We start from the raw sequence: 25,627 nt of genomic DNA, 5'->3' as shown, positions 1-25,627 counted from the left end.
TGGTATTGCAGGGTGGAAAAATCCTGTGTATTCATTCATATCCTTAGTAATAACTTTCCAACAGCACCAATTATTGCCTCACCATGACAAGATCAAAGAGGAGAAAATTCCTTTTACACTCCAAGAAAGTACCGCAGGGCAACAGTCTCTTTTAAAGGGTTTTTAAATATCCTTTGTAGGTTTAATTCTGGTATGTGTAATAACATAAGCATCTCTAAGGGAGCTCAGTGGCACTTTTCCATGGTGTTTGTAAAGCATTGTGGTATCAAACAGGCATTGAGAGATACTTTACCCACTTCTCAGGCTTCCATGTGGGAGCCATAAACACTTAAATCAAATGTAGGAACATTTGGCAAGGCTCTTGGAGGTAGGGAAAGGAAAAAAACATAGCATCTGCCTCAGTCTGTTTGCCAGAGCCACCAGAGGTTGCTTCCTGCTGGGTAGTCCCACCATTTGTCTAATTTAGCTTGAAGCATTCAAGGTTACAGTATGTGTGCATAAACGCACATGCTTTCACCATCTGTTGTCTCATCTAAAGACTGTCATATTTTGGCTTCTTTGCTACCAAGTTACAAGTCCGAGGGGGTGGGAATCCGTTTTCTGCTGTATTTTGCTAACATACTTTACCTGCCTTGTTTGTTTTTTAGGTAGTGGAATTTGATACGCCGTCTGCCCTTCTGGCTAATGAGAACTCACGCTTCTATGCTATGTTTGCTGCTGCGGAGAACAAGGTCGCTGTCAAGGGCTAAAATTCAGGGCAAAGTCACTTTAATTTTGGAGAGCTGCACTCCCTGCCTGTGGCAGACCAGCTCTTCTTCCTCCTCCTCCTCGTCCTCCTCCAAGCAGATTATTGCCTTTCATCTTTTAATTTTTAGCACAATGTGTCAAGCCAGAGTTTTTAAAACCATGTCAGAAGAATTCTTCATGTTTTTATTATTGTATTTATTCCATAATCATATTACTAATTTTTTGTTATTAAATGCACTCTACAAATGGCTCAGGGAGCCATAGTTATAAATGTATCAGAGGCCTATAATGAAGCTTTATACATGTAGCTATATCTATACATAATTCTGTATATAGCCTATATTTACAGTGGAAATGTAAGCTGTTTATTTTATATTAAAATAAGCACTGTATTAATAACAGTGCATATTCTTTTCTATCATTTTTGTACAGTTTATGGTACCAGAGGTCTGGCTTTGTTATCAGACTGTATCAGACACCGTTTTGTCTCTTACAGTTGGTCTTTTCCTAGTGCCAGATTTTCTGCGTGTCTGAGTGAAAGTGAAGCTTTGCAATAGTGTCCTTTATTGTCACATTATTGTTGTCTAGCACAGGGGAGGAGAGCACTGTGGTGTAACTCTATTGCATTGTAATTTATCAAAGCTATTTGGAGCATCGCTAATGTTCACCACGGCAGCGGCTGCTGCTTCCCATAATGCTTTCCCAAAGCAGGGTTTTTAGTGATCTCCTGAGTGGACAACCACTTTTGGGTCACGTTAAGGCCTCATATTTTCTCAGTGTCCTGATATAGTATTTCTTACTGTATCAGCAGAGTTTATTTTAATGCAAGCAAAGCCAAGCTCTTCCTGCTTCGCTGATCTAACACAACCAAAATCGAACTGTTCATGGAATGATCTATAACAAATTAATTGCAAGGTTCAAATCGTACCCTGTATGCTAGCAGGAAAGCCTTTTCAAAGTTGCTCCAGCTGACTGACTCCTTTATCTTGAAGCTGCTAACACTCCTCAGAGGTTTAGGTTGGCTTTCCTTGGCATGGGTAACACTAACTCTTTGTTCTGCTAACTTACACTAAGGTTAAACAACATCAGTATTTCCTGTTTCTTTATTGCACACTTGTTAAGGAAACAGTCCCCCACCCCACATCTTCTGGAGCTTTAAACAGGTTCCTGCTGATCAGGATGTAACACTGGTGTAGGATGTTGTTTTCTTACTGTGAAGAGACCTACCTCAGGTTACTAGGTCCTGTGTAGTACGTTGCCATGATCACTGTACACCATCCCTGTTTTATGGGACCTGTGGCCCAGGTGGGCATGGTCGCTCCTATAATAGCCGTGACTTATTGAATGGTCAGCGTTGCATGTCTTTGTCAACTTGGACATTTTGTAGCCTTAGCATGTTTGCAGAATGTCTCGTCGAGGCAAAAATCTGAAAAGTAAATAAAACTATTTTGGGTTTTGTAAATTTTATTGGCTTAAGTGGTTTGTTTTGGGCACATAAATCACTTCTCACCTTTTTGAGCCTTGGGGGAAACTTTTGCAGGCTTTTTTTTTTTTTGGCAATGCACTTCGGCCTGATTTTTTTTTTTCCTTCAGAGTGTAAGTTTCTGTAAAAACATGGTGGGTAATTTTTGTGCCTTCCAGCATGGGGGTGGCTTGCTATGTATGTTTGTGTTGAGTAGGACAGGGAGTAATAGTTTATAGTACAAGTATTCAGGCCAAGTAGAAAGAGGGAGGTCAGACAGAATACAGAAGATCCTTCTTAGGCCAAGATTTTTCCACATTTTTTACCTGTGTGTGTTACTGTAAATAATGTGGCTGCAAAGTCACAGCAACAAGCATTTCTGTCTGCCGCTATCACAGGCAAAACCATACCATTAACAGAGCTTAGACTGTAGCTTGAAGGTAGCAGCACATAAAGCATTATTTGTTGTACTTCTTAAGTCTTGGCCCGAGCAAGAATTAAGTAGCACGGATCTTACCCTGCTTACAGGCCTGGGACCAAGCTTACTGTGTGGCAGGTGCTGGCCGCTGTTTTACTCAGTGTTACTCAGTTCAAAGGGACAAGTATTAGGTCTCTCTCCAAAGAGCACCTAGCTAAGTGGAGGGGGGTGTTCTTTTCTGACTAGGAAGTTAAGGACAAAAACAAGCTGGAGGGAGACATGAGGCAGTAGGGGTGCTGGGCCACAGAGGTAATGCCCTGCTTCTTCCCTAAAAGTAGATCTGGGTACAACATGAAGATGAAAGCTGAATACGTTAAGGGGACAGAGAGCGGGGAATGTGCCTGCCTAAGACTGGTTAGAACTTCAGTCAGTTGTCATTTGCAGCTGTGTTGACGCGGTTGTCTTGGGCCCTGCAGAACTGACCCTACCCCCATGAACTTTGGTATTTGCCTTGAGTAAAAAAAAAAAAAAAAGGGGCTAATGTACCAACTGTTCAAGTGCCACTGGGGTCAAAGTGTGACTTCGTTTTGCAGCTAAGGCTGAGCTATTGGCAGTCTGGGCAAAAGGAGCCATCCTGATCTTGTCCTCCTTCTTCTTCCAGGCTGGGAGTTCCTTCAACTTTGTCGATGCCAGCACTGGCTCTTGCCTGGTCCAGCAGTGACCCAGTTCAGAAAGCTAACTTGCAGAAAGTTCACCTTCCAAAAGCAGGAATGCTGTGCAAAGGAGGAGACAGCAAGGCACACCTGGAAGGGAGGCGAAGCGGGGCTGCTCTTTTTAGTAGGTGCTAACTGTCGCACTAGCTTAGCTATGAGAGGAAACTGTGCTCAGGATTCATTGCACCAAACTGCTGCTTACCAGTCGTGCTCTCCTAAAATGGTGAATACTTTTTTGCTGCTTCAGTGAGCTGAAATAGCTCAAGATACTAAACAAGTGTCTGCAATGGAGCAGGCAAATGGTGACATGTGGACAGCAGGGATTAGCCCAACTGTTTCATTAAACCTTAGTCCTAGCAATGTTACTTCAGATATAAGGAGATAAACTGCCAGAAGAAACATTCTTTCTGCTGTAATCTCTTAACTGCTTCGTTTGGCACTTGTCTCACAGATAGCACGGAAGTATTGCTTCTCATTTGGGTAGCAGTAAATTTTACTGGCTTTCGTCCTGAACCATAGGAGCAAGCTGAAACCTGGCCCGGGGCCCTGTCACTGACATGGAAAGAAGAAACATCAGTATTTACGATGAGGCTGAAACACCTCTTTTGAAGTGTTCTACCAGGGGTTGTTGATGATGGGAATTTTCAGAACTTGCGTCCTGCATTAGAATGTGTAGCGTGATACCCTGGAGATTTCACCCTGCAAGCTGCAGAATGAGACTGTAGGACCAGGACGGGGAATTTCCTTAAAGGGATCTTACCCAAAATAGCAAGAAGATAACACATCCTTCTTATATAGCAAAGGACATGCCCAAGACCAACAGACGGGTGACTTGAGAGAGATTTACTTCAAATAATTTTCGTGTTTGCTGTATGGGCCTTGGGAATTTAGTTGCATCCATTTTGTTCAGATGCAAGCGAGTGCAACAGATCCTGATTCATTATCCTAAGTTTAGAAACTCTTAGAATGTGTTCCTGCTTGTCTGATCTCGTCTGAGTGGGAACGCTGTGCTTGTTTGGGATGTCAATCAAAACGGAGGTAGGAGTTTTCTAAAATTGCCCGGTGGCATTAGTGTGGAATTAGATTGGTATAATTAATTCCAAAGTCAGGCCCCGAAGTCGTGCCAGTTTGAATGCCTAGGGAACTTCACCATTCCCTACGGCGAAGATCATATACGGTCAGATCCAGAGGGGCTGGGGCTGTGGTCTGTATACTGTCCCTAGATGGAACCCAGAGGAGATCAAGCAGTCTTAGAACATTGCTGGGAACAAAAAAGGAGAAAGCTCAATTATTTTAAAAGGCGAATTGTATGAATGAGACAAGGAGAAAGGTAGAAACAGGAAAGGGTAAGTGCAGAAAATTCGGTTTACAACAGGAGGATGTGGAGAGTAAAGATGTCAGGACAAAAAGTTCCTTTTAAAAAGGGATTGGATGAGGACAAAATTGCTTCTTGAAGATGCTTCAAAAGAATATAATGAGAAGGCGCAGGGTAGTTGTAGTGTCCTTATCAGCCAAAGAACTTTTCTGAATGTCGCCTTGTTATTTTTTTACTGCAACCATAGTGTATTTTACTATGATCAATCACAAAGGTTTTCTTACAGTCCCAGCTTCAGACTGGTCTGGGATAATACTGTGATTTGTTTTGCCCTTACTTCAGCTGGAGGTGGCAGCCGCGTTGCGCTGGTGCCACAGTTACCCCTCGAGTATGACGATGCAATGGACACTCAGTTGGAACATGACATAATGCTGCTGTCATTAGCGTAAGGCTTGGGAGGCTTTTAGGATGTACCACTACGGGTTCATTAAACCTGCAACCATGTAATAAATGTTCCCGTGTCATTCAAAGACATGCCTTGGAGACTCATCGGGCGGCTGAGGTAGGCAGAGTGTAAGGGTGGAAATGATGTACGGGAGAACATGCGGGGCTGGGCGGAGTTCCTGTATGGCACTCTTGGGCTGCGTGGTGCTCCAGTCAGTGCCAGCAGCACCCTTCCTTCCAGCTCAGCGTCTCCTACACACACAGAAACAGGGGGTTGTATAAAAAATTGCAGCCTGGCATCTCCAATTTAGGAAGGCAGCGGCGGATGGTGTGTGACTGCCTGCCTTGAGGGTTGGGGAAGAGGGGAGCGGGGCTTGTCTGAGCTGGGACCTGGGGGCAAAAGGAGGGCAAAAAACAGGGGGGAGGCTCCAGAGCTAGGCACGGGGCGTGGGTCCGGGACGGGGGAAGCCATGCGGGGGTCTCGGGGCCGGGGGGGGCGACCGAGAGGAAGCACTGACCGGGGAGGAGGGCAGGGGGAGCCGAGCCGGCAGGGCTCAGACCGCGGGGGGCAGCCGGGGGTGCCGTGGGGACCCCCCTCCGGTGCGCACGCAGCCGGTGTCCGGGGCGGGGCCGGCCTCGGGCGCCCCCCGCCGGCTCCTCGCCGCCCGGCGGCCGAGCCCCGCTCCGCCAGCTCCGGGCCCGGGCCCTGCGCGCTCCCCTCGGCCGTTGCCGTGCGGGGCCTGCGCGGCCCCTTCCCCTCCCTTCCCCGCCCCGGTCGCTCCGGCCGCCGTGCCTCCCCGCCTGCCCGCCCGCCCATGGATTTCACATAGCACCGGCCTCCTCCTCCTCCTCCTCTTCCTCCTCTTCCTCCTCCGCCGCTCCATGGCGGCTCCGGCTCCGCGGCCGCCCGGCCTTTGCTGCTGCCGCAAGGGCTCCGCCGCCGGCCCGGAGGCGCCGCCGGCTCCTCCCGAGCCTCCTCCCGAGCCTCCTCCGGACGTGGCTTCGGCCTCCAGCTCGCAGCTCTTCGGCCTCCGCCACCTGCACCTGGGGCTGGAGCTGCGGCCCGAGGCGCGGGCGCTGGCGGGCTGCCTGGTGCTGGAGCTCTGCGCCCTCCGCCCGCAGCCCAGCGCCCTGGTGCTGGACGTCCACCCGGCCCTGCGCGTCCTCTCGGCCGCCTACCGCCGGGCCCCGGCGGGGGAAGCACCCTGCTCCTTCGCCTTCTCCCCCGCCGAGGCCTCCCCGGCCCCGCCGCCTCCGCCGCCGCCGCCTCCTCCGCCGCCTCCGCCGCCTCCCTGCCCTCCGCCGCCGCCTCCGTGCTCCGCCAACCCGCCGGCCACCGCCACCTTCCTCTCGGCTCCCTGCATCGCCGCCCCCCCCGGGGACCCCCCCGGGGACCCCCCCGGCAGCCCCCCGCCGGCCGCCGAGCCCCCGCCGCCGCTGCCCGTCTTCGCCCAGCCGCCGGCCGCCGCCTGCCCGCTGGGCTTCAGGGTGGATCCCTTCACCGACTACGGCTCGGCCCTCACGCTCTCGCTGCCCGCCGCCCTCCAGCCCCACCAGCCCTTCCAGGTCATCGTCCGCTACACCACGGCCGACGGCCCCGCCGTGAGTAACGGGGGCCCCCCCCCCCGGGGGAGGAGGGCAGCGGGGAGGCCGGGGAAAAGCCCTGCTCCCTGTAGCAGGGGCTTCGCTGCTTTTATAACGCTCTTCTCCCACTCACTGAACGCCTTCAAAGCCCCTCTCGGAGTTCTTCGGGACGCCTTGCATCAGTAATGCTAGAAAAGAGCTCCAAGATCATCTGGTCCACCATCACCCTCCTGCCAATGTCACCCACTAAACCGTGTCCCACGTAATCTGCAAATAAGTCTTCCTGCGGTGGTTTTTGTATTATTTGTGCTAGGTGCTTACAAAGTCAGGCCTCGCACACCCAGGTTTGTATTCTCGCCGGCCATGGTGATGCTGGAGGTGAGGAGGGAGATGCTGCTCATTCCTCCAGGTCACTGCTGGACAGGGGATGAGGAGTGCTCCGACGGGGCCGTGCGAGGTGCTTGCCTGCCTCTGGGTTTCGCTCTTCTTCAGAATCAAGAGGTTTTGTGAATTCTCTCTCTTGTTTTAGTCCCCTAGTGTTGAGAAGCGCTTTGCTCCTGGCCTTTTAGGTGCTGTCTGGCACATCTTGTGTTTTTGGGAAGTTATGACAGTGAAAATAGACAAATTACCACTGAAACGACAGTCCTTTTTGTTGCTCTGTAGTCTGTACTGGTTTGAGATCAAGTGAGAGAGATTCGTGGTCCACGTGATCAAAACCTATTTCCAAAAGGAATGGCTTTGTGAGGGTCTTGCAGCTTGGATGCCGCTGTCTTACCTAGCAGGACGGGCTGTCAGCCTGCTGGTTTGGTGTTGCTGTTGCATTGGTCAAAACGAGTACGTGCACAGGTCTATCTGACTATTGCAATTTGTTTAACAAGAACTGAGTGTGTTGCCTACATGCAAAATAATCCAGTAGCAAGTAGTACTAAGCCACAAATTTACGAAAGGAACAAATTGCTGTATACAACAAGTTTGATGGATCTTCTTTGGATCTGATTTTAGTACTAGACTGAAACTTGAGAGAGTAACTTAATCCTTAATTGTCTGGGTAGGCTTAATGTGTTGCCTCACTCTGGACAGTAAGTTGTGCATGAAGGATTTTATTGACAGAAGCTTCCTCCTGCGATATGTTGACCTTTTAGTATGCTGGTCGTTCCCTAACATGGAAAAATGAGATGAAAATCCAGTGTGCTTTAAATTCTAACCGACTCGTACATGAGGATATCATTCCTTTTCACCTCTGGAGCGCCGTGTCTCGGCACTTCCTTGTACAGCACTGCGCTGTAGTGTCTGTGCTCTGCAGGGGTACATGGGAGATGCCTTTCAGGGCCCATGGTACATTCAGAAAATCCTGCTCTTTAATTTTATTTTTCAAGATGTCTTTTGTCTGCTCTATGCTTTATTTACGGTAGGAAGGCTCTAAAACTAATTTGATGTTGCTGTGTGCTTTGTGATCATCCTCAGCCTGGCTGAGCCATACCTCCCGTAGTACACGATAGCACACTCTCCTCCTCTTGAACAGATGCTTTTATTTTAGGCTAGCCTGCGCTTCTGACACAAATGGTACCTCATTTCCTAGCTTGCTCGCTGTTGTAGATTTTGGCTGGCGAAATATTTGTCCTCAAGCAGCACCTGTTCCAGCCCTCGTGTTTCTTTTGAGCTATCTTTTTCGCGCCGCAGTCACTTGGTGCGGTGGCAGTGCTGTCTGTCATTGCTGTTTTTCAGCCTAGCGTTGGGCTTTAAGAGATGGGCGTGAGTAACCCCTGTGTGTAAGGGTGAGCCCACTTATTCTCACCCCTAGGGTGTTCCCTTGTGGTCTCTTTTCTCTGTGCAGCTTCAAGCATTAGACCTCCCTCTTTTAATTAAAAAAGTTCTATTTTCCGTGGCCTTTCTCTGAGTATAATCTTTTTGTGTCAGAGGTTATTTTCTGCAGGACTTTAGCATGCTCCTGGGGCTTATAAAGCAGTAAATTCACGTTTCAGTGCAGCACGGACGTGTTGGCAGTAAGGTTGCCAGGACAGACAGTAGCCTGTTTAAAATTGGAAACCTGTTGCCTTGATATGCTCGCTTTGACCCATCTGGATATGTTAGTTGACTGTACCATTATTCCTCGTGTGGAGGCAGGAGCCAAGAGCTCTGGTTGTTTGATGGACACTGGGAGACAGCTGAGAGATTAAATCTGCCTTTCGCAGAGCGTTCCAGCTCCCCGTGTTGTTAGGAAGCCATATGCTCTGGACGTCACCTTTTCGTTTCAGAAGCAAGACCACCATGAACACCGTGTATCTCATGGTGTAGGCTGAAGGCATGATGCTCAGGTGTATCAGGGAAAGCAGTTCAGCTCTTCCTACCCTTCTTTTCCCTCAACCTTACTTCTCGGTCCTACAGATAGTCTTTATAAGATTTTCGTTCTCTTTCCCTAGAGAAAAATCTGCATCTCTCTTGTAGCCGCTGTGCTATGCCTCCTGTTTTGCTGTGCACACGTTAACACCGGTGCTGCCCTTTCCACAAGAGCCTTACAAGCAAACCCTGCTCTGTTCTCGCATTAAGAACCGTGAGCTGCTCTGCAGTGTGCGGGCAGGGGGAAACCCGCACTGCCCGCAGCCTCTGTTCAGCAGGGGATCTAGGCAGCAGCTGTTATATGAAATGCTCCAGAAGAACAGCTTAAACGTGCGAAGCAGCCTCTCTCCTGTACTGATGAGAAGCTAGATAAAGGTGGTGAGCGCTGTGATGCTGTCACATAACTTTCCTAAGGGGAGCACAGGGGGGATTTGGACGTAGAGTAAATGGGGCCGCATCTAGCGCTCTGCCCCGGACACCGCTCCAGCTCCCTGCCCCCAGCAGCGCCCTGCTGCCTGCGCTCCTTTCTGGGAGCTGCTTCTGCTCATTTTCCCCAGTCCTGCCTCTGTCCTGCAGCACAGCCTGGTCTATTTATATTACAGATCTATTTATATTGTTTCAGGATAACTTTCATCATTGTTCCAAGTGCATCTGGAAAGAGAGACGGAGGATTGCCGTGTAGCTGCAGACATTAGGAAACAGGGGAAAAAAATACTTCATCCTCTGCAAACGTTTTTTCCTTTTGGCCTGTGGGGCTGGTGCTTCATTTAACTTCAACCAAATGTCAAATAAAGGGAGACTAGTTGAAAAGAACTTGTCATTAATTTATGGAGTTTCTTGTAAACAAGAATTAACTTCTCAGTTCCCCTTTGCTTCCTGCTTATGTTTTCTTCCTGCGCTGGTCAGGGGAACTTCCCCTTATCTCTCTCTGCCCCAAAGACATTGCCTGTCAACCTTTTTTCCACCCTACTCTAGTGTTATAGCTTAGTTCTAGCGGTGTCTTATCTCCCTCTTTTCTCTGTTAGCCTTTACAGTCTCTCAGAAAGCAAAGGAAGCAAAACCTTTTGAAGGTGAGGCTCTTCAGGAAGGCCAACAACGCAGATTGTAAGTCGGGCTTTTTGTGATACAAGCACAAAAATAGCCGATAGGAGGAGGAGCGTTTGTAGAAGTTGACATCAGGGTAGATCTTAAAAAACTTACTTTCTGGGGCTCCTTCCTGGATTCCCCCCTGGTGGGGGAAGCTTTTAGTTTCAAACTTTGGGTTTTAATGAGGCGTTTGTCCCGAAATGCCTTCTGGAATAGCTGTTCCCAGTTCCACAGTGTCGTATCGCGGAGAAGATCCTCATTGCCGTGGCATGCAGGTACCCACGGAGTGGAGAGCAGGAGCTGTGTAGTGCACCTCAGCCACGGCCTCAGGATTTGGCCGGTGGTCCACCAAAACACAGCACACGGGTGTGGAGAGTCGCACAGCCCTTGATAACAGGAGCAGCCAGGCTGTACGCAGCCACCCTCAGGCCCAACAGGCTTGAAACAGAAGGGGTGATCTTAAATCCCAAGGTGAGACTGCTGCTCAGAGATTAATTTTACTTTTAGATAAAGTTTTACATTTTGTAATGCCTCCTGCCCAAAAATACACGCTTCCACATTTAGCAGTGGAAGTGTGAAGCTCTATATGAATAAATGAATGCTGCTGACAGCATGCTGCCTTGCCTTGCCTTTCACTGGTCCCCTGGGGTTCTGCTGAAGTGGATAATTTGGGAGAGCAGCATGTTTGCATCAGTGTAGAAGAGTCGAAAGGCAAGGTACAAGATAACAAAGAATAACCTTATAGGACTGAGGGGGAGAGAGAAAACTTTGCCTTCCAGAAAACAGAGAGGTTAACTAGGAGACAGAATTGTAATATGCCATTAAAATTAGAGCAGCCATAGTACAAGGACTTCTCTTCTGTAAGTACTTCATTTTGTTCTCCTGATGACCAGAAATGAACCAGTGTCTGCACTAACTGCTGTTCCCTGAATTCAGATTTATTGGTTGCTTTGATCTGAGGATTCAGCAGACTCAGAAGCTTTATTCCTTGCGCTTGACTGTTCCCAAGACTTCAAGTGGTTCCAACTTTATTGCAAGTTTCACAATATTTGATATTTTCCGTAAAAGTTCAGCTCCAGAGTTCTAGGATTACAAGAAAATCCTTATTTAAAATCGTTCTTACACTTCAAAGTTGGAGACAGGGAGCATGTGAAAGCATAAACATTACATTTGAAACGGAAAAACCCAAAAGGCAAATGACTGCGCTTTTTCATATCGTTCTTAATATGTTCTAATGATTCGCTGGGGCCTGACTCATGATTTATTTGCTGTTTGATACTGAAAATTGACGTGCTCAGTGGTGTTTTGGTTTTTTTTGTGTGTGTGTGACCACCCAGAATCTCCTTATCCTCTCTGTAGAAAGAGGCCTCCAGTGTCATTGACCAGATGTTTCTTACATATACTGACTCTTTCGCATAGTGTCAAAATGTTTGATGCTTCAGCCAGCAGAGCAGTGTCAGGGTCAGAGATAATGTTGTGTACACTGTTCAGCCTCAGGTTTTTTTATTTATTTTATTTTATTTTTTTGCTTGCACTACCTGGCCCTACTATTCCTGTTGATGTTGAATGACAACACCAACATATTCAGGGCACTCCCTCTGAGAAGCGGGTTGTGTGGCTGTTTGTCAGGGACTTGTTATTAACCAAGCAAATCGATATAACAGGAACACTGAATGACTGGAAGACGCTATGTTCCCTGATACTACTCAGTGTGCAGACAGTGAGAAATTACTCCGAGCAGCCATGGCAAATAAACAGCAGTAGAAAGCTGTTCTGTTAGAAATGGAAACGTGCCCTATGCTAGGCATGCATATGGGGAGCCAAACAGCTGGGGAGTTTCTCCTCCACCACAATCCTCTCGATTTCACATTTTGCTTCCTGACAGCTCATCCGTGTGATTTTTGTCCTCTTCCCTCACCTCTTCACGTAATGTTCCAACAGATCTGGTGGCTGGATCCAGAACTGACGTATGGCAATGCCAAGCCATTTGTCTTCACGCAGGGCCACTCGGTGTGTAACCGCTCTTTCTTCCCCTGCTTTGACACACCAGCAGTGAAATGCACCTATTCAGCTACCGTCAAGGTAAGTGACAAATTGGTAAAATAGTTGGTGGAGCAATTAGCTGCCCTTAACTTGTGAAAGCAGTGTTACATTGGGCTTGTATATATGATATAAAATATACATTATGACATATAGTATTATAACAAACATGGGATTTTTTAGCTCCCATGTTCTGGTTCTTGAAACAGAGACAGGGTATGGCCACAAAACCAACTCTGCCTGTCACGCTTGAGTCTTGCGTTCCCAGTACTCTACACTGAAAGAGTAACCATGACATGGGTAATGAGACAGTTTGGTTTGTTACTTCCAAGAGTGGTTACTGATGATAATAACCAACTGTATTTAATTGATTCCCAAAAGGAAAAAGCACAGTTTTACAAAAGCAGCATCAAATAATGTTGCATTTTTTGTAGACAGCATCATTTGATATGTGGGCACTTTTGGGGCAGGCGTACAGCTAGCCTACGTACCCATGAAATATAGAAGGAGTAGTATTTTTGGTTGGTATGTTTTCATGGCATGTATAGATTGTGGTACAAAAAAAGCCCCACAGAAATCTTGTATTTTTCATGTTTTCTAAATGATTGATTTTCTGGTCTGTAACAAAAAAGACGTACATTAAAAACAAGGAGATCTGCGGTGTAGTTCTTCAGCCTTGGCCACTTAGTCAGTTGATGTGTGTGATGTTGGTTTTTCAGGCTCCAGCAGGTATACAGGTGTTGATGAGTGCCACTCAAAGTACCTACTTAGAAGATGAAGGTGTATATCAATTTTACATGGAATACCCAGTTCCTGCCTACCTAGTGGCCCTGGTGGCAGGAGACCTTATACATGCAGACATAGGTCCAAGGTAAGATTTGCCGCAAGCTGATTTTTCCTTTTGTGTCTCCGTGCAGTGCTTCAGGTTACGTTCAGTAAATTCTTTGAGTCATCAGTAAGGGAACGGTTGTGACCATAAGCTGTGAGCATTCAGAGAGTTTGAGCTTTAGGTGGGTGTAAAGAACCTGATGGCATTGTGCTTGGAAAGGTATTTTCCTCTTCAGTAAATGTTTCTTATTGTCCCCAGTAATCATTGCAGCTACTTGCTTCATTGCCTTAAGGTGGTTTAAGGGTTCTCTGATCGTCTTTTACCATGTATCCATAGACAGATGACCTAAGAAGGCCTCAGCCTGATGTGAGACCTTTTAGCACTATGACCATAAATGGAAACTTGGTGAGAAGGCAGGCTATTCTTTCTAAGAGATAATTCAGTTTGTTGAAGTATCACCTGATGTTTTCTGGTTTCTGACAGGAGCAGAGTGTGGGCAGAGCCTTGCCTGCTGCCAACAGCCATCAGCAAGCTTTCTGGCATGGTGGAGCGCTGGTTGACTGCTGCAGAGAGTCTGTACGGGCCATATATTTGGGGGAGGTGAGTTTAGTAAGTCTCCCAGGAAAGTGTAATGTAATCCTGAGGATGCTGAAAACCTCACTCATTACAGACTTATTGAGAGTCTTAGCCCCAAAAAACAACGTTAATAGTTTATGAAGTTAAGCTTGGCTGTGCATTAAAAGAGTGTTTTTGAGACAATATTTTCATTCTTTGAATTGAAGATGTTTACAAGGGCTTCCTATATTTATTCGCTAAAGGTAATCAGGAAGAAAGTGTTGTTGTTAACCCACCAAATGTTGTTTGAAATGGTCTGAGAACAAGACCCAGTGTCGTGTGTCAGTGCTGTTCATTGGTGAAGAAAATCAGGAAACAAAACAAATAGTATTGTTATGTTCTGAAGCAGAGGGACTAGTGTCACTTTGCTGACACCGCAGGCACACGAAATCAGCTCATTCACTCAGCAGCTTCCCAAGCTCTCTCTTGCCTGGGAGCCTCTGGGGTAAAGATTTATTTGTGTATGTGGGTAGGGTATGTAAACTTAGTGGTTCTGGCTATCAGATATACAACTTGTGATGAGTTTGCATGTGTGAAGGGAGCATAATGCTTCTGGGAAGTGCAGGATCTGCTGCGCATGGAAAGACTGTCTAGCCTTATGTCCAAACCTGAGCAGCTCTTTGGTCAACAAAATGAAAATCTGTGATTCCCTGATCAGAAGAATTTGGAATCTCTGGTTTAGAAAGCTGGTTCCTGGAATCACAAAAACTCTCAGAAGAGCTTTCTGTAAGGGGGAAAAAACGTTTCTGTCTTTTGAAATAGCTGCAATTTACCTCTCTTTTTTCTTTCTCTTCTCTCCTCTCTCTCTGTAATTTTAGATATGACATTGTTTTTCTTCCTCCATCCTTCCCTATTGTTGCCATGGAAAACCCATGCCTGACTTTCATCATTTCTTCCATTCTGGAGAGCGATGAGTTTTTAATCATTGATGTCATTCACGAAGTTGCCCACAGCTGGTTTGGAAATGCAGTCACCAATGCTACGTGGGAGGAGATGTGGCTGAGCGAGGGGCTGGCCACATACGCGCAGCGACGGATCACCACCGAGACCTATGGTATAGCTGTAGAGATATTTTTCTTTGTGATGTGTCTAACTAATAATTGAGAGCTGGCTGAATGGAATATTTGCCTTGGGAGCTCAAAAGTCTGTTGGGAACTGTATTTTGTTGTTGTTCTGGAACATAAGTGGCCAAACTTTGCTTTGAACATCTTGCATGCTTACAGTCTGAGGTTTTCTTGGCTTTGGGATGAATAAATACTTGATACAGTAACAGGAACTTTGGATGAGGTGTGTGTTAGCACAAGGCTTGAAGGAGATCTATAGGAACTTTGGCACTGCCGTTGTGTACTCGGCAGGGGTTCACCTGTCAGACCAAGGTGAGCAGCGGCTACATCAGAGAAGTAAAAAATTTTGTTATGGTTACCTTGTGAAAGAACTGTCCTCTAAACAAGTATGTCTAATTCTGGTCAGTTAGTAGTTAGCTACTGCTGGAAAGGGTGAGGTAATAGCCCTTATCAAATAAAATGTACACACCTACAAAGCTGTCTATTTGAGGCTTTGTGTAGAATCATAGAGCCTCACCTTTGGCTGCTTTTATCAGCGAATTTTGCGGGTCAGTTGTATGGTACTGTCCTTAGAATATGTAAGCAGTAAAACATTCCTATTGCTTTTCAGTTTTTCTGGAAATCTTGGCAGCAAGAGTGTTTAGAAGGATATTTTTTTTTTATTATTCATGTATACTGTTTTTGGAGATGAGATGATGATTATGAAGTTTAGGGAAAGAAGTGCCGTTAGCATCTATGGAGATGCTGCTATGTGCAGTATCTGTCTTTGAAAGCTGTTTCATGCTCAGTAATTCTCAGTGGTTAGGACTGGTCTAACATGTCACATTATATAACACATGGCAATGATACGAATTGGTCAGAAGATTCTGACCTGTCCTCTGTCCCATCTTAGTCCATCTCTCCGACATAAGACAAGGTCCTTGTTTGTAGTCTCTTGAAGTTTAGGGTTGGTTGTTTCAAGAAGCGGTTGTTCAGGAAACTCTAAGAAATGCCTTTCCCTGCGCCGCTCCTTAATAAGCTCTTTTTGCATTCTGTTTTGTTTCAAGGACAAACCTCTGATCTAAATCTTGCCATTTCTGACATCATTTCTGGCATATCTTCTGCTGTTAATAAAAAGGCGTTTTCGTAATGACATTGTTTACAGAAATTGGAGTCCAATGACCACCACACCTCTTGGATCTTGCTTAATCCTCCTCCCTGTTCGCAGCTTGAAGTAATTGCCTTAAACACTAGCTGTCCTGCGGGATTCTTGTTTTCTCCTGTGAAGCACATCCACCCTCTTTCTCTGCCTGTATAGATTCGTCTATCTTCCAGATTTGTCCTGGTTCTTAATTCTCACTGTGTTTATATCAGATTCCTGTGAATATGCTGAGACTTTGAGATTGAATATATGTAACGAGTTTTACTGTTGAAGTTAAGACTTAGCAAAGAAAGCTAAAGTGTTAATGGCCCTAGATGTTAAGTATTTGCTGAATGTGAGAATCTATTTTCCACAGTGTTACACATCTGCAAAGGCATAGGAAAGATTTCTTGACTTGCCAGTGTAATGCAGCTAGTTTGGCATGAAAGCAGGGAATGCTCTATGTTGCAGCTAGATAGAAGAGTAGCCTACCCTGCTGCAGCTATAAAAGAAGTCCTGCTGAGTGGAAGGTGAAAACTGTACAATACAATATGGCTAGGGTGCTAAATAAAGCTTCAAAAAGACCCATGGGATCTTTAATATGCTAGCTAAATGTAATCCTTTTCTGTTTTCACCCAGGAGGTGACGTTCACTCAGTAATATCATTCACTCAGTAATATCCTTGGCACTGAATATGGAATGATATATTTACTGTTCTACCCATGACGTTACTTTTTTGTAGCACTTGATTGCTCCTTGAAAGTTACCTATACAATAGTTATTCCAATGCTGTTCTTCTTATCTTTCAAGGGCTGATAAGGTGATGTCAGGGCTTTAAACTTCAGCATTATTTTAAAGCATGCTGCTTTATTTTTCAGTTCAGCCTGCTGCGTAATCAGAATGAGTAAATGCACTGGTTTAGGTTCTGACTTCCATTACAAATTGCAAGGAATTTCTCACTCAAGTTCCTATGACATTAGATTGGTGTGATTCTGTATTTCTGTTGTCTTACACCTTCAGTCACCTTTATTTTGTACGTGTGCTAGTTCTGCAGTCACTGTCCCACAGCTAATGTGTTTCTGTCTGGGGCAGGAGCTGCCTTCACATGCTTGGAGACTGCATTCCGCCTTGACGCTCTCCACAGACAGATGAAGCTCCTTGGAGAAGACAACCCGGTCAGCAAGCTTCAGGTTAAACTGGAGCCAGGTATTGCTCGTGGCTGAAGCTGCTATACAAAATGTCTGGATATTTTGCTGGATGCTGGAATACAGGCCAAAAAAGACTAGTTTTTACATGCCCTTTCTAAAAGGAAAAAAAAAAGACTGGTTTGTAAACCAATCTAAATGTAAATAAAGAAACTTAAATTGAGGCTTTCTTCAAAATTGGCTAACTCATCTTTATAAAGATTGTTCTGTTCTTAAATGGAACCGATTCACTGGGCAGAAACCAAGTATGAAAAACTTCTGCCTTGAAAGATTCATGGCTTTGAGCTTTTGAAGTTGTAAAATTAAATAGTTTGCAATGGAAAATACTTGGAAACATCTAATCCTGTGCTATTGAATCATCTGCTTTTTGTGTGTTCGTGTAAGAACTGCATGTGTGTGCATAAGCATACAGATAAACATATATACTTGGTCTCCCATTGAGTGAGTTATGCACTGTTAGAGGCTGTTTGATTATCACCTGAGCTAGATAAATGGTGATGGAGCACAGGACTGATAGGTCTTGAGTTTTGTCCTGATCACTGGAGATGTGAAGCAGTCTTTAGTCTAGATGATACATAGGCCAGCCTAAAATGCAAGTGGAGGTATTATCGGAACTGAATGGAATGGAAAACTGCACTGGAAGTCCCAGAAATGGAACAAGTAGTGCTTACTTTACATTGATATATTTGAAAATGTGTAGTACGGTGATAAAACCTGAGCTTGACACTGGGAAAAAAAAAGTTTGTCTTGAAAATTCCAGGTGTGTTTTCAGTCCTCTAATTTGAAGTGACTTGTTTCATGTGGAATTAATACCTAGCTTACAATAATTGCCTTTTTTTTAGCCTGTACGCTTGGACTGCTTCTGTTAATTTACTGCAGTAAATTAAATGTACTGAGAACAGGCTTGTTCTGTTTTTAAGTCACTGCATATCTACTCTGAGTTCACTGAGGAGTTGAGACATTTAGACCGGTTGGAAATTAGTGTCCTCATTGCATAGTGTCTTATAACGTTGTTGTTTCTCCTTTCAGGTGTCAATCCTAGTAATTTAATGAACCTCTTCACCTATGAGAAAGGCTACTGCTTTGTTTACTACCTGTCCCAGCTCTGTGGAGACCCAAGACACTTTGACTCCTTCCTAAGAGTTAGTGTGCATACACATATGTTTCTCTTGAGATTTATAGCTGCTTTTTTTCAGGTTTTGTTACTGTGGCTAATTGATAGGGGTAATGCAAGGGTGTCTGAGATGAAAGAATGGGGTGGCCCCTTCTGCCATCCTCGATGATTCTCTCTACACTTAATAGGTTTTTCTTGAGATTTCTCGTAAGTGAATGTACTCATGCTCTTCCTTCATCTCAGATTGTGAGCTCAGGAAATGCCAAATACAAAGTAGTTGTTTATTTTTGTTACCTCTTTCCTGTGCTCCAAATAATTAGAAAGCTGTTCAGCACAGATTATCAATGACTGGAAAGATGTGACTTCATTCACTACTAAAAGGTATCAGCTTCTTTTTTTTTTTTTCAGTCAGAATTGCAAAGGGCATAGTTGCCTATATTGGGGCAAGTTTGTTGTCTTGAAACACATTTTCAAAACCTTTGTGAGCTATTGATTTGCTTTTGAAAAGTGACACAGCTCATTGCTTTTCTCTTTCTGATGAATACGTGTTTTTTCAACTCCTTCCCATCCATGCCCCATTCAATCTTTTTGTCATGTATAGTTATACAAGTATGATTTTAGTCCCTGATCTATTAGTGAATAATACAGTAGCCAGCTGTTCTAACTTTTCACTAGTGTGAACATGAGGAAACCTTCCTGCCCTTGACATGTTAATGTCTGTGATTGTATCAGAGAAAAAAAAAAACAAACTACAAACCCAAAACTCAGCTGTCTGTCTTTGCAGCTACCCGATTTTTTTCTTGTTATGGTGCTTTCCTTATTTGGGATGAAGGAAGAAAGTATTTTTTTGTGATTATTATTATATATACTTTTAAAAACTGTCATTCACCCTTCCAAGAACTTGTCCTCACTTTTCCATATCTATTTCTTTGAACTGAATGTAGTGGTTATTTATCAAAAAGAAGCTATCTTTCTCCTAACCATAATTCATCCTTTTTACTGTTTCAGGCCTACATTGAGAAGTACAAATTTACCAGTGTTGTGGCTCAAGATCTTCTGGATTCCTTCCTGAATTTTTTTCCAGAGCTGAAAGAGCAATGTGTTGAGAACAAAGCAGGTAGGATGGAGTTTATTTAGTTAGCTGTAAAAACCGTAAAAAGTCTGGATAGTAAATTTTGTGCTTGGCTTGGAGGACGCATAAGCAAATGCTAAGGTTGAGGCAAACAAAACACGTTGGCAATAGCCAGATGTTTGGGGTACAAATGGTTGTGATGACTTACTGTCAACCCCCTCTGTGCTGGGGAATGAGAACGTCTTATATGGCTGGCAATTTTGGCATTAATTATCTGAGTGGTCCTCAGTGGTTTCTCAGCTCATCTTTTCACATTGCAGAGCAATCAGTGCATATGAGATTAACAAATAGTTAAATGCAAGGAAAAGGTGACCATACTTTGAAATTTAATTTAATTACAGAAGACATGCTTTGTGGACTGTAACTCTTTGCACGGTCATTCGCAAATATAAAATCTCTTTGATAAGATTTCATCCTCCCTTATAGTCTTCTCCTTACATCTGTTGGTGGATTTATAAAGGTCTGTAGTCTACTAGGTGCTTGTTAGACTGCTTGCTTAAAGAAAGGAGACTTACATTATTCTGCTGTGTATCTCTCCTTGTAAGTAATTATTGAACCCAGTGATAAATTTAAACCAAACTGGCAGTAAAGTACAGCTCTTCAGATTGCTGAGGTCCGATGGGCTTTGTGAAAACTGGTAGCAGAGAGTAAACATGAGTGATCCTACTGTGGGAAAAGCTGCAGCATGAGCTCAGCAGTTTTATGTTTTATTTGGCCAACTGGTTGGCTAGTGAGTTAATCAAAACATGTGGCAACTTTTGCCTGACTAGTATTCAGGGGCTGCAGGAGAGGGGAGTTTTAGGGCAGATGGTGTAGAACTAGAAGTATTGCCAAGGGTTAGGAAAGTGCTGAGGTGGTAGAGGGTCATGGGGAAGAGCTCTCTGGGAAACCAGGCTCTGTTAGCTCTGCCACTGGTGGAGAAACTTGGTTTGGGTTTAAGTACTGATTATATAAACAAATTTAAAATTGCTTTTTCTTGCTGGTGTGTATGAGAGGGGTTCAGTCAGCCCTCACACCTCCTTTTTTATGAAGCAGATTTTCCCCATATTCTTAAGTATTCCTCAAAATTCTGGGAATGAGAAATGCACAGAAGATCTTATATTATATTAGAACATAATTTGATCATAGATACTTGTTAGCCTGTCTGTCTTAAGAGCATGTGTGTTTAAGAGCATGTGTTTACTTACTGCAACGTTGAGCTCCAGAAGACTTGTGGTTAAATTTGGCAGAGGTGTTGCTGGCCCTCTCCCAGATGTAGCGTAGGCTAGCCTGATGAGACTGCTAGGACTGTTATGTCACTGTAACTATGGGTTGGTCTGATTTGCTATTGTTAGAACCTCTCTTAACTGTGCTAGAAGCAGTCCTGAACCTTGAGACAGCCAAGCCATCTGCAGAGACTCCTGCTCGACATTTTTGGTGCTCCTCATTCCAGGACTGGAGTTTGAACGTTGGCTCAACGCTACAGGACCTCCGTTAGCTGAGCCGGACTTATCTCAGGGATCCAGTCTGACCAGACCAGTGGAGATGCTCTTCAAACTCTGGACCACTGAGCCTCTGGACTCTGCTGCTGCCGCCAGCAGCGTCGACCTCACTAAATGGAGAACGTTCCAAACCGTGCTTTTCTTGGACAGGTTGCTGGATGGGTCACCACTGCCACATGGTGAGTACTCTGTAAGGGAAGTAGAAGAGTATTCCTGGAATGACAAATTGAATTCTAAAGAGCCCCGCCCCACCTTGATCTTATCATTCATTATTCTCCGATGACCCTCAAACTTGACAAAACAGGTCATAGTTTTTTCCTCTGTGTATGTGCTCTCTTCAGAGGTGATAAAAAAGCTTTCGGAGTGTTACTCCTCTCAGCTGGACTCCATGAACGCAGAAATCCGCATCCGCTGGTTGCAGATTGTAGTCCGAAATGACTACTACCCAGACCTTTACAAAGTTCGTCGCTTCTTGGAAAACCAGGTACTAAGTGCTGGATTAAAATCACTGCACCTCTCAGTGCATGAGACATGTGCATGAGACATGCGACGTGAAAGACCTTGGAACTTCTGCTTCCTGGCCAAGTGTAGACCAGGTGTGTAGCGAAGGGGCCGAGCATGGCTCACCTGCTAGCGGGTGGGGAGGAATGGGCAGATGTAATCTGAAATGCCTACAGACAGTCTGTGCTTTTTTTAGCCTAACTCATACCCTTGTCCCAGCTCTGCCCAGTGCATTTTTGCATTGCTTTACAGTAGCCCTGGCTTTCCCAGAGCAGAAATTTTCACAATACTAAATCATGTGATTGTTTGAATGTTTACACTTCAAGCAAGGCTAGGGCTCATCAGATTCCTTTCAGTAGTTTTTATCGTGCAGGAGCAAAAGGTTAATGCATGTGTTCACTGTGGCCTCTTCTCCTTGGCCTTTTAAATAGCTCTGTTATTTGTGTGGAAATAGCTCAGTTGTAGAGAGCAAGTGGTTTTTGATTATCATTCGCATTAAACTTGAATAGACTCAGTTATCTTTTGAAGAAGTGTGTTGCTTGTCTTTAACCTGAATGGATTTAGGGCTGTTGGAGTATAGCTGTAGAAGAGCTGCACCTCTTGACTTTTATTAGAGTGGTATTATCCGGTTTTCCTTTTTTGCAGATGTCTCGGATGTACACAATTCCACTTTATGAGGACCTTTGCACTGGCACACTCAAGTCTTTTGCCTTAGAAGTTTTTTACCAGACCCAAAACCAGCTGCACCCCAATTTACGGAAAACCATCCAACAGATCTTATCACAGGGCTTAAATCCACTTCCTGCCATAGACACTACAGCAGGCACTACAGAAACACCAGCAATGGTGCTTGAGGACAAAGTCTCAGAGGCCACAAACGGTGCCATTTCACTCAGGGATGTTAACGTGTCTGCTTAGATCACCAGCTCGTGTCAGCCATGAAGCTTGAAAACAGGGACAGGAACAGAGGAAGGATACCAAGTGTCGCCTCCTTTTCCTCAGCCCTGCAGCTGCAGTGTGTTGCTGTAACTGGATTTCTCTCACAAAACACAAAGGAAATGTGCCTTCAAGTATCCAGCATGTGACACTGCCAGGCTTCAGAGATCTCCTTCAGCTGTGGGTTGGATGTTTTGCTTAGGTTTATACCAGGCAGGGACTCCTGGGCAGTTGCTTCTTCAGGGAAGGTGGATAGTTCTCTTTCCTGAGGCTCTTCTGGATGTTTTCTCCGAGGTTGTGGTTTTCGTTTGTGTTTTTTTTTTTCTTCTTTCTTTTCTGTTTTGTCTGAAGCCACTGAGGCATGTCCTACTTGCTGTGTGTATGTTGCTGGGGAGTGTATGTGTGTCAAGCTGCCATTATCCTGACATTTGGACTGAAGTTTTGCAAAGAAGACACTCAGGAATTCTCAGTGGCAGCAGATATGTTTTCATGTTATGCTCCTTACTGTGACAGAGGTATTGTGATTTTGGAGGTAGGGGACTAATGCTCAAATGATTAAGAAACTAATTTTAAATAGCTCCTGTTTCCCCCATTTCCCTACTCCAAGTGGCTAGGTAATAATAATGCTTTATATATATATATAAAAGACCAGGGGAACCTTATGATGGATTTGAAATCCTTCCGTAGTTAACCCCACAGTTTTCCCTTTGCACTCAATGGGACAAGCAATAAAGAAATGTGTAGGCTTGAATTTTCAAAAAAAGTTAAATGAGGTGCCCAAATGCTATCAATTCTGGTACTAGCTGGATGCCTAAATCTTTTTTAACTGTTTTGACAAGTCTAGCTGCAACCTTTGTTAGTGTCTTAGCATGTGTAGCACACGCATTCATCAGATATGCCGCGTGTTTTCTATTCTGTCCTTTTGGAAAAAATTAACAGGACCTTTAATTTAATTTTTTAAAAGATCCCTAGCATATGTTGGGGCTGGAAGTCAACCCTGGAGATATCCATGCTCAAATTTTACTGCCTTGCATAACATTTGCCTGAATAACGGTTGCCCTGTCATATGATAGTCTGAGGGAAGCACTCTTTTTTTGATGTGAAAATTTTAAGCCCCACTTTACTCGAGTCTGTTTTCTGACTCGTGGTGGTGGCAAGATGCCATTTCATTCACACAACGTGCTGTTTCTCTTGATCCCTGGCCAGGCCTGCAGGATGGAGAGACATTCTCATCTATGCCATTTGGTCTCCGCAAAGCGCTGAGGGTGAAGCATTGCTGGCTATTACACAGTACAGGTGATGGTTCTTGGACTCCGTGCCCCTTTTTTTTTAAGCACGGATAACTGTGTGCCTCTTGGTGAGCTCCCAGTAAGCACCTCTGAGCTGATGTATCAGCAGGATAGAGGACTAGTTGGAATAAAAGGTGAAACACTTGGAAGAGGCTCAGCTAATGGAGACGTGAGAGAGAATCTATTATAAACTTTGGTGCAAATTTTAGTACTGCTACGGGGATCTGCATAGCACAGGGAGAGGGGAAATTTGGGAGATTTCTTTTCACCAAAAGAATCTGTTTACACCCATGTGTGGATGGGGCTTAGGTGCTGTTACTGGTTCTGCATTTTCTGGCTTTAAATTAATTTGGACTTCACCATAGCCTTAGCCTGGGCTGAACTGGGATAAAGCAATAATAAACTCAGGCCTCCTTAGTGCTTCATTAGTTTTCAAAAATGGGCCCTCAGCATTGCTGGGCTTCAGAACTCCAGGTTCTCCTCTTTGCTCCGTGAATGGGATTACCTTTTTCGTTCTGTTTTGTTTTCCCAGAAGGGATGGAGAATGATGTTTTCTGTACAAATCTCTTTCCTTTTTGTTTGTCGTTCTATTGAAAGAGATTTGTACAAGCTGACCTTCCGCTTCCTGCGTTGCCGCTGTTGGTGCAGCGTCTCCTGGACCCCTCAGCCAGCAGCGGCAGCCTGGCCAAGACCAGTAACCACTAGCATCTCTCGGAATCCCAGGCCTCAGTTTTAACATGTTTTATTTTGTGGGAGAATGTATGTGACCCTGGTTGGAATTTTTAATTTACATGGATGCCTTATGATGATTGTCAAATTAAACTAAGCTTTGTGACAAGTTTAGCCTTTTGAGCTGTTTTTTAGTGTCCCTGCGAGAGATACCTGAAAGAGGTGACTTGGTATGTTGTCTTTATTTTGTCCTTTTCTGGAGTGCAGCGTTTATGGGTTTTGGAAGCTATTAAAAAGCTGCACAGCAAGAAGTTAGAGAATTGGCAAAAGAAAATAATAAAAAGTAAATATCTATGGTTACTGCAACTGAATGAAGTACATCAGATCAGCTATGCGTTTGCATACGCATGCATCGGAGCAGGGAAATGCTGTCTGGTCCTAACAGACTGTTTCCTGATTAAAGGATACAAGATTTAAGTAGGTGTTTCTGCTCTCATCCCTGTGAGATCCCATCAGATGGCTATTTTGATCCAACTTGTTCTCTGAAACACAGAAGCAGCACAAGATTTGTTGAGTATTAAGTGTAAAAGTATTCTATGCATCTTACTTCAGGTACTTTTGTTCCTCTTGTGAGCAGGGAGTGTACTTTCATTTTGAAGAGTGAAAAAATTGGAAGCAGGTTTTTGGAGATACGCCTTCCTTTTGTTGACCTAAAATAAATGAATGCTTCAGGCAACTTACTATCTTGATTTGTAGTAGGCTTGACATTGAATGGCAACTTAGGCTGAGATTAAATAGAAACTATTATTGTCCTTATCTTTGCTAGGTTAATTTCTGATCTGTTAAAGTAAATTTAGTACAGCAAAAGAGTTTTGTTTAAGCAGATGCCAAGAGATAGGGTTATTCTCCTTATTTTTAAAATGAAAGCTGTTACTTTTTTTCCTTGCAGTCATGAGCAGAGTGGTGCAGGGTATAGCAATATCAGTTGTGAAAAAGCTCTGAAGAGCCATACACTTTACTAAAATGGAATATTGCTAACTTAATTTTTTAGCATCTCATAGCCACATGGGTTAATACATTAAGTATAATTCCTGTTAGCTACACACACTCCTCTGTTAAGCTTGTATCTGTAATTTTGCTGCCATGATACATTACAGCACCCTAACTGTGCACTCCATCCCAAACATTCTCATTTTAAAAAAAATTCTCATGGTCTCGTACTACAGTGACCTTGGCCATTGTCCTTTTTGGATAACAGGACCTTCTGTACGCTTATACGAAGCACACTTACTGCACAATTCACCTTAGGTCAAGTGCACTTCTTCAGTCTGTTTTTCCTGCTTGTGTTTGTCCAAAGATAATGCAATGTAGTCAACAGTTTTAAATCACATGACATTTTTTTCACGCTTTTTGTTATAGATTGATAACAGCTTAAAGTTATTATGACCAAAATATCAGTCTTTGTGTATAAAACCACAGTAGAAATCACAGTGTGAGATTTATCCAACCACTAACCTCTGAGAATT

General features: G+C 44.4%; 2 protein-coding genes across 7 annotated transcripts in view; both read left to right on the top strand.

Annotated features, from left to right (window-relative positions):
• The window catches only part of ABCC5 (ATP binding cassette subfamily C member 5), a 44,606-nt gene extending 39,440 nt beyond the window's left edge, over window positions 1-5,166 (top strand). For 3 of the 5 annotated variants that reach the window (XM_083848290.1, XM_083848289.1, XM_083848293.1), the window contains 2 exons: window positions 648-731; window positions 3,289-5,166. In XM_083848290.1, the coding sequence (XP_083704416.1) occupies window positions 648-731; window positions 3,289-3,348 (144 nt within the window). In that variant the 3' untranslated portion in view covers window positions 3,349-5,166. Of the gene's footprint in view, window positions 1-647; window positions 2,210-3,288 lie in introns of those variants that run through there. The other 2 variants (XM_083848292.1, XM_083848291.1) reach the window with 1 other exon arrangement.
• Window positions 5,167-5,726: 560 nt separating this feature from the next.
• On the top strand, window positions 5,727-24,270 carry RNPEPL1 (arginyl aminopeptidase like 1). Of its 2 annotated transcripts, none has more exons than XR_014588038.1 (11): window positions 5,727-6,701; window positions 12,048-12,188; window positions 12,866-13,017; window positions 13,459-13,575; window positions 14,409-14,644; window positions 16,867-16,980; window positions 18,009-18,121; window positions 19,102-19,210; window positions 20,658-20,885; window positions 21,048-21,302; window positions 21,853-24,270. XR_014588038.1 is itself a non-coding variant. In XM_083848299.1 (11 exons), exons 1-11 carry the CDS (start codon window positions 5,982-5,984, stop codon window positions 22,123-22,125), a joined length of 2,346 nt encoding a protein of 781 aa, XP_083704425.1. In that variant the 5' UTR covers window positions 5,741-5,981; the 3' UTR covers window positions 22,126-24,270. The 2 variants fall into 2 exon arrangements, 1 of the variants encoding a protein (XP_083704425.1); XM_083848299.1 differs by having other exon boundaries at window positions 5,741-6,701; window positions 21,048-21,190.
• Window positions 24,271-25,627: the final 1,357 nt, after the last annotated feature.

Source organism: Anser anser (genome assembly GCF_964211835.1).
Source record: "Anser anser genome assembly, chromosome: 9".
Classification (NCBI taxonomy): Eukaryota; Metazoa; Chordata; class Aves; order Anseriformes; family Anatidae; genus Anser; species Anser anser.
This window is presented reverse-complemented; position numbering and strand designations above follow the sequence as displayed.

What these genes read in the sequence shown, in the direction of transcription:
- RNPEPL1 (XM_083848299.1), top strand. Translation starts at nt 5,982, where the DNA reads ATGGCGGCTCCGGCTCCGCGGCCGCCCGGCCTTTGCTGCTGCCGCAAG. An exon ending in CCACGGCCGACGGCCCCGCC is followed by an intron (nt 6,702 to 12,047) that starts GTGAGTAACGGG and finishes ATGTTCCAACAG; the next exon opens with ATCTGGTGGCTGGATCCAGA. An exon ending in CATGCAGACATAGGTCCAAG is followed by an intron (nt 13,018 to 13,458) that starts GTAAGATTTGCC and finishes GGTTTCTGACAG; the next exon opens with GAGCAGAGTGTGGGCAGAGC.